Source organism: Gossypium hirsutum, chromosome D10 (genome assembly GCF_007990345.1).
Source record: "Gossypium hirsutum isolate 1008001.06 chromosome D10, Gossypium_hirsutum_v2.1, whole genome shotgun sequence".
NCBI classification, from domain to species: Eukaryota; Viridiplantae; Streptophyta; class Magnoliopsida; order Malvales; family Malvaceae; genus Gossypium; species Gossypium hirsutum.
Window position 1 is genome coordinate 30,282,841 of NC_053446.1, and position 16,892 is coordinate 30,299,732.

A 16,892-nucleotide genomic window follows, 5' to 3' on the forward strand; every position below is an offset into this window, starting at 1 on the left:
TAAAAATCATGTTGATTATGATTTTTTTTAAAAAAAAAAACACCCATTCAAACTCGTCATGATAAAATATTTTTTTCGTTGGAGTAGTGTTCTTAAATAAAATTGACATAAACATTTTGATTGAGATAGCCAACAACATTAACTATTTAGACTAACTAATGACATTAAAAAAGTAGAGGAACCAAATTATATAAAAAAATTAAAGCATATAGATTAAATCTCAAGTTTCAACATAGTGTAGGGGACAAAACTAAAATTTGACCATTGTCTTATAATGTTAAAAAAAAGACAAACTCAAAAGAAATAGGAAGATATGTCTCATCCTCTAAGACTCTTTGTGAATTTAAATTATATATATCCACATAATATTCTAATGGAAAATTGACAATAATAAATATTTTGATTAATTAATAAAATTTTAAAAATATAAAGATCTAATTATATTAAAAATTAAAGTATAGAAATTAAATTTTAAATTTAAACTTAATAAGAGACTAAAACTAAAACTAAACATCAACTTTTTTTTTTTAATGAAAACAAAGCAAGATTGGCATCATCCTAGTGGGACACGAGTCAACAAAAAAGATGATGCCAATGACTCGCGCAATTACATTTATACAAAGGCAAATTTAACCCGACTCTCCCATAAATTTTTGTAAAATTTAATTTATGCCTTTTTGAGTTTTTAAAATTTTTATTTTGATCTTATAATTAATGTCTAAAAATAAAATTAATTAATATATTAATTTATTTTTATAGAATTTATAACTTTAATAATAAATTTAGTAACTCTTTTATTTAATTTAATAAACTAAACAAAGTAGTATCTAAATATTAATTGAGTAAAAGTAAAGTTAAACAATTACAATATCTAAATATTAATTAAGTATAAACTTAAATATTTACAATATCTAATACAAATTGAACATTTAATTATTTTATTTTTTCTAAATTTTGATGATTAATATTATTCCTAATTTAAAAATACTTTATTGAAAGTAACCTCGAAAGTCTAGCCTAATTTAAAATTGTTTATTTTATATAAATATTCCCCCTTACTAACATTTCTGACTTTGCCCTGCATTTATAGATAGATATAGTACTTATATATAGTTATAGGTTATTGAATGCATGATGTCAATGACTCGCATGGTTACATTTATGTTCAATGCTAATAAATTAGATTCATGATGTGTCCCTTTCGCTTTTTCTTTCTTTATTTTACTTTAGTTTAAGCTATTGTTGGTTTTCCTAATTTTTTTTAGATTAGAGGATGAGTGAAAGATATATGTATATATATAATTTTTTTATATATTAAAAGAATTATAATATATTTATGTTCGAATATGTGACAGATACAAGCATTAAATACTCATATTTTAAGGAAAATAAAAAGTTTAAAAAAATATAATTCATATTTTAGGTGCAACGAAAAGTTTGAGTAACATAAATGAAGAGGATTGTAGTGATAGTGTTCTTCCTCGAACATATTTCCTAAATCTCTTTTCGGTGGTAAAAGTACTATAGTAGTCGGGGACAATTTAAGAAATGGAAAATTGCAATTTTGTCTCCTTATAGATTATTAAATTACAAATTTATATGACAAAATTATACTTTGTCTCCAAAATTAAAAAAAAAAGTGTAATTCTTTCAAAAATAATGAAATCATAAACTAATACATGATAAAATTATATTTTGACCTCTCAAAATTTAATAATTTGATTCCGACCCCTCCTAAAATTTTTCTAGATTCGCCGCTAATATTAGTCTTTATACTATACTTTAGATTGCATTTTAACTCCTCTATTAAAAAAATAGATAAATTGAGTGTACGTTAGATGAAAATACAAACTAGTCTTTATGTTAAAATTGTAGTGCTTCTTTTAATATTTTATATATTAGACATAATAACAAATATAACCCTGACCTTTATACCTTTTATTTAACTTGGCCCCTATTTTTTTATTTAGAATAAACTGGCCTTCAAATTATTTATTGTTGATGTGTAGCAAATATTTTTAGCAGTATGAAATAATTGTGTTCACAAAAAAAAAAGTCTACATTATTTCAACCTGTAGTTTGGAGAAGATAATGGCAGTTAGGCCGAGAATCTAATTAAAATAATTAGTGTGAAACTAAATTTTTGGGGGTTACATACCGTTAATCTAATTTACCAGAATTTTTGTGTATGCAGGTGAAAGAAACATATTGGCGTAGGGACATAATATTAGGCAGAAGAATTTTGTTCTAAAATTTACGACTTTTAATTTTGATCAAATTCTGCTATTAGACCCCGTACATTATGTAAGTTATGGATTTAGTATCTATATTTTAATTTAGTCATTTTCAATCATTATACTTTTAGAATTTGAAAATTTTAATTCTAACCAAATGATAACTATTAAATTCATTAAGTTAAGTTCTGTTATTTTTAGAATTTAATGTGTCAAACATATTATACCATGTGTCATGTTATGTCCGTTTGCTATTTTCATATATTATTCACAAAAAATTAATTAATAGATTTAACGAATATAGTTTATTTTAAAACTAAAATTTTGAAATTCAAAAAAGATATAATCACTAAAAATAATTCAATTGGTGAATGTGGACTAAATCTATAACTTTACACATAATACCGTACTAATAATAGAATTTAACCAAATAAATTTATTTATTATAATTTATTAAATTAAAGTAGGGATACTAAATGCAACCATTTACATAAACTACAATGTTTAATAGCAGAATTTAAACTTCCGCCGCATTGGAAGTTGTCAACAACACTGTTTACTGCTCCATTTCAATAGAACTTGGTAAGATAACTTTTTACTTTTTTTTTAAAAACGCCATCTAATGCAAATTTGTTTGAATTTGATTCGAAAATGAATAAGTAGATTTGGTCCTTCTCCCAAAATGATATTCCAATTAATGTTGTGACAGAAGTTAGAATAAACAATTTATAAAAGGAGAGTAAATAAAAAAAATTAATATACTCTATTTGTTAATACAATTTGGATTTATCAATCTTGTCATGCCCCAACATATAAATGGTAGTTGTAAATAATAGATAAGAAACAAGTTTTAGGTTTAATGATTAAGTGTTAGCTTCCTTAATTAGAAATCCTAGGTTCAAACTTCACTCCTCCTATTTCCTTTTTTTTTTAAAATTTCAACAACCTAGGATAAAAGCCACACTAAAACAAATATTATTTAGAGAACAAAATTAATGAGAAATGGGTAGCAGCCCAATGATTAACACGTCTATTCCCTCATTCAAACCCAAGTTTGAACCACACCCTTACCCTAGCATTTTCCTTTTAATTTCGCCAAAAATTTAGGAAAATTATTCTTGCCACCCATAGGGTTTACAAACCCTAACTATTTAGTCTTTCCTACTCATATTTGGATTAGAATAAGAATATTTTTCACAATTTTTGTAGAATCCCTCTTCATCCTCTATTTATTTTCTTCCTATTTTCTTTTCCTCATCTTTTCTCTTATAATTGTAGCATAATTCCATCCTTGAACTATTGATTATTTTCTTTCTTGTATCAAATCAACCTCATTTCTTGAATTCTTAACGGTGTAAGAGTCATCATGAAGTAGCATGCTTAATTTTTGCAAAAAAAAATGATTAAGTACATCTTGACCCCTATGATTAAATCCAGAAATTTCATAGTACTTTTATCCGAGGCTAGGTCTTCATTCAAGCTAATAAATCTTTTACGATCTTGTTCGATTCTTGCATAATCTTTCCATTAATCTCATTAAATCTTGAAAATAATTGTTAATTCATGCGAATATGTCGTTTGAAGGACATGTTTTAGGTACATCAGATCAGATTTGAACGCAAGGGACGTCGTTCAGGCTTCCGGTGAAAGGTGTGTATTTTTTTACAAGCAAACTGAGGCAAACCGTGCCTAGGATTAGGGCATCATAGGTAGACTACACGGCCATGTGCCCTAGAAACCCTAGTGTAGTTCGTGAACCACACGGCCTATAGCCTTCCACATGGCCTGCCACACAGTCATGTCTCCCCTGTAGGTTATTTTTGCATTTGCCACACGACTGTGTAACCCTTTCACACGGCTTATAGCCTCCCACACAACCATGTGACCCCTATTTTACAAATTTTATAGTTTTTCCCAGAAGTATGCGAATTGATCAGTTTAGTCCTTACATAGTCCCCAAATTATTTTAGTGCTCTGTTTCATATAATTAAGTCCCTGTTAATATGAATAATGTTGGAATCAATGATCTAATTGACTGAATTATTATTGTATATGCTTGATATGAGAATATTACTTGTTTACTACCACTATAATTCTGATGAATTGATAATGTTTTCCATACTAGTATGTTATTGATTGCATGACACACGTTAAGCAAGTTTATCACTATTGTTATGATCTATTATAAGCATGATATTTGCTACTGTATATACTTGTTATAAGCATGCTAATGTTACTGTACTAATCTGTTATAGCATGTCATGTTGCATTGCATGGGGTGAAACGATATGAAGAAGGAAGTGTTAGCAGCTTGTCTGCACCGTTTAGTGGTTAATCCACACCATATTAGTAGCTTATTTGCACTGAATAGTGGTTTATCCACATCGTACTAGTAGTTCATTTGCAACGTTTAATGGTTCATCCACATTGTACTGTAAAGGTAGAGGAGTTCTGGGGAACTCCTACTGTGAAGTGTAGCGGAGTTGGGTAGGACCTATTCTAATAAATTGAAATTGCATTGAATTCATAAGCATTTACATGGCTATGAACACTGAGATATTATGATGGTGAGTTGTTCTACACTGCTGATATTCTGTATTGCTATCCAATTGTGATTTATTCTATGAGTTGATAATTTATATGATTTGTCCACTTTTTGCACTGGTTTTTTTGTTATTGAACTCACACTGAGCTTTATAGCTCACTCTCCTATTTTATTTCCATCTTTATAAATAACCCACTAGGTTAGGACACAAATTCGGCTCGGATTGACCTTTTTACTATAAAAGTAGTTTTGATTTATTGTTTGAAATTTATGTTAATTTGGGAACTGTATCGCTTTATTTAAATTGTGGCATGAGACTTCTATTTTGGGTTTATTTAGCATTCATGGTATTTAATATGAATCTGGGATAATGAAACGTGGACTTAGAATTAATTTAGCATAAAACTATTCTAATTTTACTTATTTGAGACTAAGTCGAATATCACTTTTCCACTGCTAAATTATGAAAAAAATTTGTTTAATAAATAAATTAGAGACTAACTAATTTAGATCCAAGTCGATCTGGAGATTAGTGTCGGAGATTAGAGAAAAACACTGTTTGAATTTTGGTTTGCATATCCATGACGTCCAAAATTGTTTTATGAAAAAAAAACTGAACTGTAGAAGAGAAGTGGAAAGAGAGTTTTCAATTGGTGCAAGTAGTGTGAACATAAAATGCCATATAACACATATTTTAATAACCCAATGACTTAAATGAAAACTTTTGAATAGTGTAGTGACCAAATTGTAGCTTTTTTAGTTAAGTAACTAAAACGAAAACTTACCCATAGTTTAGTGACTAATGGTGTAGTTTACTTAAACTCTTTTTACTTGAACCCTTTTATCCACTTACGTGTCATTTGGTTACTAGTGTAATAACATAAGGAAAAAAAACTTATTTAATACATATGTTTTAACATCAGGATAAACTAGCGTACTAACATGATGAATAAATAACCTATCATTTCGTAGGTAGATTGCTAATAATGTAATAAACATATATACATTATTTGGCTAAAGTGTTAAACAAGTAAAAAATAAGTGTTATTCTATAAAATATCAAATTTTTCCTTAATGAAAGATTAGGCTCAAAATACTAACTTGAATTCTTTTAATAGTTGAAAATGATTTTTTTAAATAATAATTTTCACCATTTACCAAATAATAGAAAAAATAAATAAATAGATTAAAAATGTTTTTTTTTCTCTTTTTATTCTTGATATCACTTGTTCTTTTTGTTTTACTAGATTTTTAGAATCTTATTTTTTTAAAAAAAAATTCATACTAGAATATGACTCACCTTTTATGTAGTGTACATTAAAAAAAAAAGCACTAAACGATAAATAAACATATAATCTAAGAAATTTATATGAAGTTAAGAAAAACACATCTACAAAATATTTCCAGAAATCATTCATACAGTATTCTATTATTTTAAGGCTAACCATATTAAAACCAATAACAAAATCAAGTATTTATGCCACTAGATGGCTTTTAGAACTTGAATCCTAATAATACACTAACATATTAGAACTTGAATACTAATAATAGAAACCAGAAGCAAAGTCAATGTTTTTCTCATGTCTTCAAGAATATAGACACCATATTATTGCAACTACTTATCATTGAGGTATCCTTTAATTCACTTGAGTTTTTGATGAGTCCAAACAGTGAAGAACACAAGTATATCTCCAACATCTTTTACAATCTTTCTTGAAGCAACCATTACTTCATTTCTGGTTAACCCTTCAATTTTGGACAACTTTCCAAATAAAATTTTATATTTTTGGGCAACTATGGTCTCAATTCCGAAATTCCTATTTAGATTGTTCAATAAAAACTCGAACCTATCACAAAGATCTTTTGCCATTTCATCAAGATCACAAGTTTCATTAATCCTCATCTTCATGATAGACTTAGTAGAACCGATAATTTTGTCCCCTCTTGTCAAAAGACAAAACTATCACCGAAAACAATATGTATCATGTCTAAAGTCTAATTCTAGTCTCGATTCTCACCAACTAAAAATATAAAAATATCTCACTTTATATAACATGAATTATTAATATAATGAATCGGTAAACTATAAATTTGGTTCTTGTTTATCTATCTATTTTCAATTTGGCTATAAATTTATTCCTCGATTGCTCTAAAAATATTTAAATTAAACATAAGTTTCAATGACTAAAATATGAGTCAACTAATATTTAAATTCAATCTTAAGGGTCTGGTTCTATTTTCAGAATTAATGGTCAATGACTTAAAAGATCAAATTATGAGTACACTAATAATTAAATTCAATAATCAATTATTAGAAAAAAAAACAAATGAATAACAAGAAAAATAGGATTAAAGAAAACCCAAAATAAGTGATAATAGTGTTCACCTCTTAAAGATGTAATTTTTCAAGCAACCAGAATGGTTTCTGCAAAATAGAAAAAAAAGCTAAAGAAAATAAAACCCGAGGGTGAAGAAAAAAAATTGGGAAACTACAATTCAAGAACTCAAACATGAATGTAAAAAGTAAAAAATCTGATAATATACAGATAATAATTTTATAATTTGATTATTTTATAAAGGAAATTTATATAGAAAAAACACAAGTAAACAACAAACTTTTTATTTTTTTTTTACAGATAAGTTGGTGCAAAAGTCAATTTATTAACTGAGATATTAATTTTTTTTTATTTAAACCAAACAATTGATGTGTTAAAAAGTATATTAAAACTATAATATTCCTACAAAACTAGGCGTTAAGGTTTTTGTTGAAATTGTCTCAGTATCCGACAAACTTTGGAGATTGAATGATAAGGCGACATTTAGATAAATATAATTTGAAACACGATTATTATTTCTTTTCAAAAAATTAAAACTTAAAATACATTTTTTAAACACAAATATTTAGGTGGGTTTGATGACATAGTGAGTAATGACGTATTCCAATCTTAATCAACTTTACAAAAACAAAAGAATTGAATTCCGCGTAATTCCAATATTCTTAGTAATTGAGAACCAACGAATTAGATTCCTTTTGTATCATTTTCTTTTCTCATTTTAAATATATACATTATTTATTTATTTATTAAAATAATTAATATATAATATTCAAAAACTAAAAGACTTTCAAGTCATTGTTACAATATCAACAAAGTATACCATACTGCATATTTATATTTTTTATTCTTCAAAATCAATGTAATTATTTTTTATCTCTTTTTTTGTGTTTTTGTCATCCGAATCTTGATTTAAATAAAAAAATTAAAATAATAAGACATTTTCTATTGATTAAATTAAATAGTTTAAATTATAAGGAAAATATTGTTATCACCTAAAGCCGTTAATTGCTTGAACGGTTAAAGTTGAATGGAAGTGTTTGACTGCAATGACTAATATGACTTGGCGTTACGAAATGTGTAAACAAATTAATAAATAGCACAAATGTCTATATAAGCTGCTTGGTTTTTCCACGTCTGCAGAGCCTAGCTCAGTGAATAACTCCACCATCTTTAATTCAAAATACAACAAGTGAATCACACTTTATCACCCCCCAAGTATAGAGATTTCACATTTGTACCTAAAAACTAAAACACCCACATCTAAATTCTTCCCCTAAGAACGTAGATTGCAAACTCTAATGGTTTTCAATTCAAACAATCTCAAAAACAATCCAAACCAAAGTGCTTTCAATAAAGCTCTCTTCTAAACCTAGACAAACCTCAAACCATATATAGGTTTCGACTTGCTAACATAGAAATTAAATGAATATAAAGCAACCCCTTAAAATAACAATTACATAATATACTAATAAAATCATAATATGATGAAGATATGGTCTCTTAAAATCACCAACACAATCTCAATCAATCTCCACATAACACAGGTCGAATTGATGCACTCGAATCCAATCCAATCTTCAATAGCCACATATTGTTTTTCATAGATGGACCATAGTATCTTTAACATATCAGCACATTCACTAGTCCAAAGATTTTACTTCATTAAATTGCCAAGTCAATTATGACAAGTAACTTTACTTCCTTAGTGGCGGTTTGCAGTGGGCACTACTGAGTGCCACTCAACTCATTCAACATAACTTGCTTCAACAATAAAACCTCTAGCAAGGTTGATCAAGCCATCCATATTTAGAGCACACATCCATCTTCACAAGGAAAGCTTCAATCCAATCTTGATATGCCAAAATCACATCAAATCAATTACCCTTAATATAAGGCTACAAAAGATCATAAAGTCATCCCATATCTTCTTGGATAACATGTCTCAACATACAAGATAAGTAGATCACATTGTTGAAAAATATGGACATCACATATATAATAAGAGTAATTACATATTATTATTTACTATCATAATAGTTATCCCAAATTAAAAGTGATCTAATTTAGTTATGGTTTATTGGGCTTTAATTATTAAATAAAGTATAGGTCAAATATGTGTAGATACTTTAGTAATTAAGTTCTAATCAATTTCTAAATAATGATGGGCTAATAAGGAATTAGGGCTAATGTGCCAAAGTTATATATATTAGGGTTATGGTCTCCAAATTACACAACAAGATAACTTTTCTAATATCCCATCTTTAGAAAAGAGAGAGCCAACTTCTCTAGATTACTTGTGTGCTAATTTAGAAGATCAAAACCCCAAGATCTGTAGATTTCAAGAAATCGATGAATTAAGGTACGCTTCCGCATCTAGTTTTGTTCTTGATTTATTCTTGATAATTTGACATGATAGATCCTGGTTTACAGTTTTAAGTTCATATCAAATTTTGTTTTATAGTTTCATCAAGTAGCATTCGAGCCTCGTCATGTCGAATCATTAGGAATTTATTAAATTTCTATTTTTTAGAATGAATTGATTCTCTATTATTTTTTGAATTAATTTATTGTTTAGATTTTAAAGATTTAATTTTTAGGATTTTGATTTTCTATTTTTTTAATTAATTGATTTAGTGTTAATCGTTAGTGTATATATATGATGGTGATAATTCATGATTGAAAAATATGGATTATTGGTTATGGATTTTTTATGACTTTAAAAGGATCTTATTAAATTTCTTTTCAAAGGTTATTAAAAGGATTTTTTTGTATGAAACTATTTATGTTATGATTTGGGGTTTTTTTTGTTCAAAATTGTGGTTGAAATATATAGAATATATAGAATATTTTTAGTTTCTGCATATAATTATTTTATATAAATTTCAGTCCTTATAAAATCAGACTAAAATTAAAAATTTAAGATTTGGTGCTATTCATACAATTTCAATAAACTTTTTTTTTGGGTAAAGGTCAAGAGTGCACAATTGAAATTTCTGCAGTCTCGAATTTTTTTTTTCTCTTTAGCAATTTTTTGTTTGATTCAATGTATGACATGCTTAGTTCATATAATATGTTTCGACATATATATGTGTGTTTCGATTATATATACATATATAATATAAGCATGTTTGATTGGTTTATGTATGAATAAGGTTGATGTTTTCACACGCTTAGTTTGAGGAAAATGCATCAGAATCTGTTGTAATTTTTCTTTTGAGTATTTGGGGAGAATTCAATACAATGTTGATTAAGATTGGCACTTAAATCTGTCACCGTGGTGGTGTAAGGTGAATTAATCTTTCATGTTTAATGTTTTGCATCATAGTTGCTATTGAATTTTATTAATTGTGTAGTCTATTTTGATTTTTTTTGGTGCATAATTACTTATTTTAAATTTATCAATATTAGTCGAAGAATTTCAATTATCTATGCTGTGAAGATATAAATATATATATTTTGGTTTTAAGCTTGGTTGAATAATATTTGGGTTTGGCATATTATTATTTCTAATATTTAGTTAAATTAGGTTGATATGGTCTATGGTATGAATTATGGGGTATGTCAACTATTCTGATTTTATTTTTGAGATATATTGACTTGAAATTTTTCTTTCAAGTATTCATTTGAATCTCTGTTTAATATGAATACAATTTTAGATTTACATGGTATATGTGTGAATTACTTTGGTATTTTGTCTATGCTAAAATTATGAATACATGTGACTCTTAATTATTTGGCCTTGAATCACTACATTATTTTTGTTTGGCTTTGACATATATGGTTTTGGAATAAAAAAAATCAGTCAAAAATTAAGGTTTTCGGTTTTTTAATTTCACTATTAAGACATCCTTATTTGGGGTTATTTCGGAAATTGTAGTGCAATAAAAAATAGTTTTGACCTTTGACTATTGGGTAAATTTTAAATTTGAACATTTGTATGTTTATATATATTTTAAAATAACTTAATTGAAATAATAAGTTGCTAAAGTGATCTTTGTTATTGAAATTATTTTGCTTTAAAATATAAAAAGTTGTGTGTATGTAACTTAAGTTATGTTAATATTGATCGGCCCAAATGAAGGTTAATGATATTACATGTGCAACTATGGTAATAAACATGTGACAATTATTTGGTTTTACATTTGAGCAATAAATTGACCCAAAGAAAGATTTATGGTTCAACATGTTCTTATTGTCAATGTTTGATTATTACACCAATATATCACTTACAAGTTAATATTTTGTCCAAAGATAAAATATTAATAGAGAGTCCGATATTTTGAGATGATGTTTACCTTTATTCAAATTATTTTGGTTTAAATTTGAAGTCTTATATGAGGTTGTTTATAGTTTATAATTTATTCAACTATTATTATATTTACCAACATCATTGTATGTTGTTTTGGGATAAATATATATACATATATATACAATTATCTTTTAATTTGATTGAAAGATGAAATTAAGAGAAATATTTTGAAACAAATAAATTTAGATTTTGGCCTTATGTTTTAATTAAGGATGTCTAATATTTTGTAACACCCTAGACCTATCCTAGACATCCAATCCAAGCTTAGAGAGTTACATGACTAATCAAATACCACGCAAGACACAATAATACCAAACCATGATTCACATAAAATTCAACACAATTATCAGTTAAGTATATAATCTGCCAAAGTCATATTATTATAGTTTAACGAGACTCCTACTGAAATAATTTAAAGAAAGCTAATACTTCGATCGAGCTTCCGCGACACTGACCCGTTCAAGTTTGCGAACCACCTAGAACCCAAGCAATAACAGAATGAGTTGTGAACTCAGTGCATCAAATAAATTTATTCTATTAATGCTCATTGATAGCATGGTTCCAAATTCAGATATTCGGTTCGATACATAAGTAATTTTAGTTCAGATTCAGAGTAGATGAGTTATATATGTATATAAATGCAATTTCAGTTCATATACAATACAGACCAGATTCAGATACAATATTCCTATCCCCGCCTGCTACGCACCGTCTTCGGCCATCCCAACACACCATTAAGGACATTCAATGCCCAACCAACCCTACACACCTTAAAGTGTTCGTTGACACTTTTACAGAAACGCAGCTTAACTGCTAACTCAGTATGCGATAAGCACCAGAATCAAATTTATACTCATTGTGGCATAGCCACGATTTCAGAACAAATTTCTTCCTCTTTCAAAATATTCCAACCCATGCCGATGCAAAACAGAAGTACCCGTATCATGTATTCAGTCATTCTAATTCATTTCACAAACAAATAAGATAGTTCAACTTCAGAATAAGAATTATAGTGTACTTATAACTAAATTGCTCACAGATAAATCTCAAAGTATTAGATAGTTTTAATATCATCAACTTCAATCATTCATACATTGAAGAGGCTAGTATCAGTGTTAAGTAACATTTTTGGCCGAAAAAATAGATTTCAGGCCCCAATAACGTGCCATACGGCCAGGTCACATGCCCATATGCCTTGCCCGTGTGGTTCTAAAGCATAAACAGTGAGCTAAATGGCCTGGAAACACGCCCATGTGACTTACACGGCCATGTGTCTTGCCCATGTGGCCCCAAATTAAATGAACAGTGAGTTACACGGCCAGCCACATGGCCTACCACAAGGCCGTGTGGCTTATACGGCTTGGGCACACGCCCTTGTGCCTGGTCATGTGGTGTCATTTTGGTAACCCAAGACTTGCAAAATTAAGGTTTTCGGTAGTCACCTGCTTTCGCTTTGACAGAGAACCAACATGGAGACTACCTGTAACCTAATTAATCATTCAATAATCAATTACACCATCGATTTTAGTATTTTAGCAAAATCAACCTACCGCCAAGATCATGTCAAAGGTTTCGACGCAATATCAACTCAATTCGCATACTCACCTCCCACGAAATAGAGGAAACTAGACTAATACGATGAAATAACATCTTTTGCAATATCCTTGCCTAAAAAGAAAATCAATCAAATGGTTAAATAGAACGTTCAAGCAACGGAGCAAAATCCCGTTTCAATAGAATATTGGTAACACCACGAAACTCGTAAAATGAGAGAAAAGTAACGGCGAAACTTACTTAATAATCACATAGTTGACCTTACAAGTAACGAAGAACTTTCAATTAATGTAGAATGGGATACCGTAAAAGGAAAAAAAAGAATGGAAGGAGAACCGAAAAAGAAAATAACTTTTGAAAACAAAGAAGAAAGCACAATAGAAATTCTTCAGACTATTTTAAGTTAACCACTATCCCAGCTTCCGGCATTTGTAAAAAAAATATTTCCTAACGTATACGATGGCCTTCAAACTCAGAACCAAATAGAATACAGACAAATGCTTAACTAGTGAACCAATAGACTCATTTTTGACACTGATTTACCCAGAATTGGACTTAACTACGAAACACATGGATGAAGGTTGTTTTAAAAACAACAATAAAAATTTTAACGATGCTACTCGAACTCCAGACTTTAAACACAGAAGTAGAGCACAAAACCATAGATACAGAAATCTAATTACTACAATTTCTCACAATTAAATTCTTAAACTTTTGGGGCGTTACAACTCTCTCCCCCTAAAAGAAATTTCGGCCTTGAAATTTTACTTGAGTCAAACAGATATGAATACAGCCGTCGGATTGATTCTTACGGTTCCTACATGGCTTCCTCAGTACCGTGGTTCCACTTCGAATTTTAAATCTTGTCAAAATTCATTCTCGTCAACAGTAACAATATGTGATGAATCTGACTGATACCGTCTCAGCATCGAGACATGAAACACATTGTAAATCCAATTTAGCTCCGGCGGTAATTCTAATTGGTATGCAACAGGTCCGAAACGCTTTAACATATGGTAAGGCCCAATAAATTTTTGGCTTAATTTGCCCTTTGCGTTTGAAACGGAGGACCTTTTCCACGGTGATACTCTTAAGAAGACTTGATCACCAATAGCAAACTCGATGTCTTTTCTTCTTAAATCAGCATAGGACTTCTGCCGATCAGATACAGCGTTTAGACGGTCCCGAATTACTCTCACAGTGTTCTCAGTTTCAGAAACTAGCTTAGGACCCAATATCTAGCGTTCACTTAACTTTGTCCAACATAGTAGAGTACGACACTTATGACCATATAAGGCCTCGTAGGGTGCCATCAGAATACTAGACTAAAAGTTGTTATTGTATGCGAACTCCGCTAACGAGAGGTACTCCTTCCAAGTACCACTAAAGTCTATTACATAACCCCGAAGCATATTTTCTAGGATTTGAATAACCAGCTCCAACTGTCCATCAATCTGAGGATGGTACACAGTGTTGAAATTAAATCAAGTGCCTAAAGCCTCATGAAGTTTCTTCCAGAACCGGGATGTAAAATGCAGATCTCTATCAGAGATGATCAAAACCGAAATTCTGTGTAGTCTCACAACTTCGGCAATATACAGTTTTGCTAACTTCTGTAAGGTTCGGATAGGAATGAAATAGGCTAATTTGATCAATCGATCAACGATGACCTAAACTGAATCTTTTTTAGTGGGGGTTAAAGGCAACCCTGTGACAAAATCCATTGTTACCCATTCCCATTTCCACTGTGGAATCTTAACAGGCTGACGCAGTTCGGAGGGCAACTAATGTTTGGCTTTAATTTTTGACATGTCAGACAGTGGGATACAAAAGTGACTACCTTCCGTTTTAGTCCGGGCCACCAATAGAGCTCTCGGAGATCCCGGTACATTTTATTCCCATCAGGATGCATAGCATAGGGGCTATTATGTGCCTCCTGTAAGATCAAATGCCTTAACTCCTTGTCATTGGGTACACAAATATGACCTTTGAAGCATGGCACATTATCGCTATTCAAGCTAAAATCGGAAGCCTTATTTGAACCAACATGTTGCAATCACTGAACTAAAGACTCATCGTTTAATTGCTTAACTCGAATCTGTTCCACCCAAATCAGTTTTACCTGTAATTCAGCCAATAACCCCCTATCCTCGACCAAACTCAGATGAGCTAACATTGCTCTCAGATCAATCATCGCTCTAAGGCTAAGGGCATTAGTAACTACATTAGCCTTACCTGGATGGTACTCTATCGTGCAATCATAATCTTTAAGTAACTCAACCCATTGACGTTGTTGAAGATTTAAATTTTTTTGGGTTAAAAAATATTTGAGAATCTTATGATCGGTATAAATAGTACACCTTTCACCATACAGATAGTGTTTCTAGATTTTTAGAGTAAACATCGCCACTGCTAGTTTAAGATCGTGCATAGGGTAGTTACTTTCGTGTATCTTAAGCTACCGCAACACGTAAGTGACCACCTTACCATCTTGCATAAGCACACATCCTAACCTCACATGTGAAGCATCACTGTATACCACAAACTCCTGACCCTATTTCGGTTGAACTAAGACAGGAGCCTATGTTATAACGGACTTGAGCTTATTGAAACCAGACTTTTGTGCCTCCAACCACACGAATGGAGCATTCTTACGTAGTAGCTTTATCAAAGGTGACACAATCAGATAAAACCCTTCGACGAGCCTTCGGTAGTAACCGGCTAAACCCAGGAAGTTACGAAGATCAAATACATTTTTTGGTTGTTTCCACTGAACAATAGCTTCTATCTTCTTGGGATCAACTGTCACAACATGACCCAGAAAAGTGACTTCCTGCAACAAAAACTCGCACTTATTGAACTTGACATACAACTATTTTTCTTGGAGTATCTGAAGTACAATACGAAGATGATCATCATGCTTAGTTTTAGTTTTAAAGTAGATCAAGATATCATCAATGAAGACCACTATAAATTGATCCAAGTACGGTTGAAACACCCAATTCATTAAATCCATGAACGTTACCGAGACATTCGTTAATACGAAAGGTATAACCAGAAACTCGTAATGTCCATAACGAGTCCTGAAGGTAGTTTTGTACACATCAATCTCTTTAACCTTGAGCTGATGGTAACCAGAGCGTAGATCGATTTTGGAGAAAAAGGATCCTCCTCGAAACTGGCCGAACAAGTCGTCAATCCTCAATAACGGGTACTTATTCTTGATTGTCAACTTGTTCAATTGTCTATAATCAATGCACATTCTAATCGACCCATCCTTCTTAACAAACAATACCGGTGCCCCCCACAAAGATACACTCAGTCGAATAAATCCTCTATTAATGAGTTCTTGAAGTTGTGCTTTTAATTCAGTCAGCTCTTTTGGTGCCAAGTGATAAAGCGCAATGGACACTGGAGCGATACCTAGTAACAGATTAATTCCAAACTCCACCTCTCTATCTGGAGGTACTCTGGGCAATTTATCGGGAAAGACGTCTGGGAATTTCCTCATGGTACAGATATCTCTCACTAAAAGCTTTTCGGGAGCAGAATCGAATACATAAGCAAGGTATGCCTCGCACCCATTTTGAACTAACTTATCTACTACAAGAGCGGAGATTACATTAGAGAGGTAATCTTGACGCTCACCAACCATAATCATCTTGTCATTCTCAGTCGATCTAAAAAATACTTAGGTTGAGCACCTTGCTCAACAGTTAGCCACCACTGGTAAGCTTCGTCCCGGAGTAGGGACACAACACCTCTCAATTTCTGAGTAGAAGTACAATTAAGGTCTATCATAATACGCTCGGTAACTTCGAGCCAATATTCAGCAACAGTAGGAGCGACTCCTATGACGCCCCTGAACAGTTCAGCACCATTCGATCAGAGTCGTTCAGTAATCGACCCTAGGT

At 30.6% G+C, this 16,892-nt stretch overlaps 1 protein-coding gene across 1 annotated transcript; it reads right to left on the reverse strand.

Moving 5' to 3' along the window:
- Positions 1-13,844: 13,844 nt before the first annotated feature.
- Positions 13,845-16,639, reverse strand: LOC107915467 (uncharacterized). Its single transcript, XM_016844625.1, has 6 exons — positions 16,274-16,639; positions 16,034-16,156; positions 15,634-15,811; positions 15,101-15,225; positions 14,819-15,010; positions 13,845-14,216 (listed from the first exon to the last, which is right to left on the reverse strand). The coding sequence occupies exons 1-6, from the start codon at positions 16,637-16,639 to the stop codon at positions 13,845-13,847; spliced, it is 1,356 nt and encodes a 451-aa protein (XP_016700114.1).
- Positions 16,640-16,892: the final 253 nt, after the last annotated feature.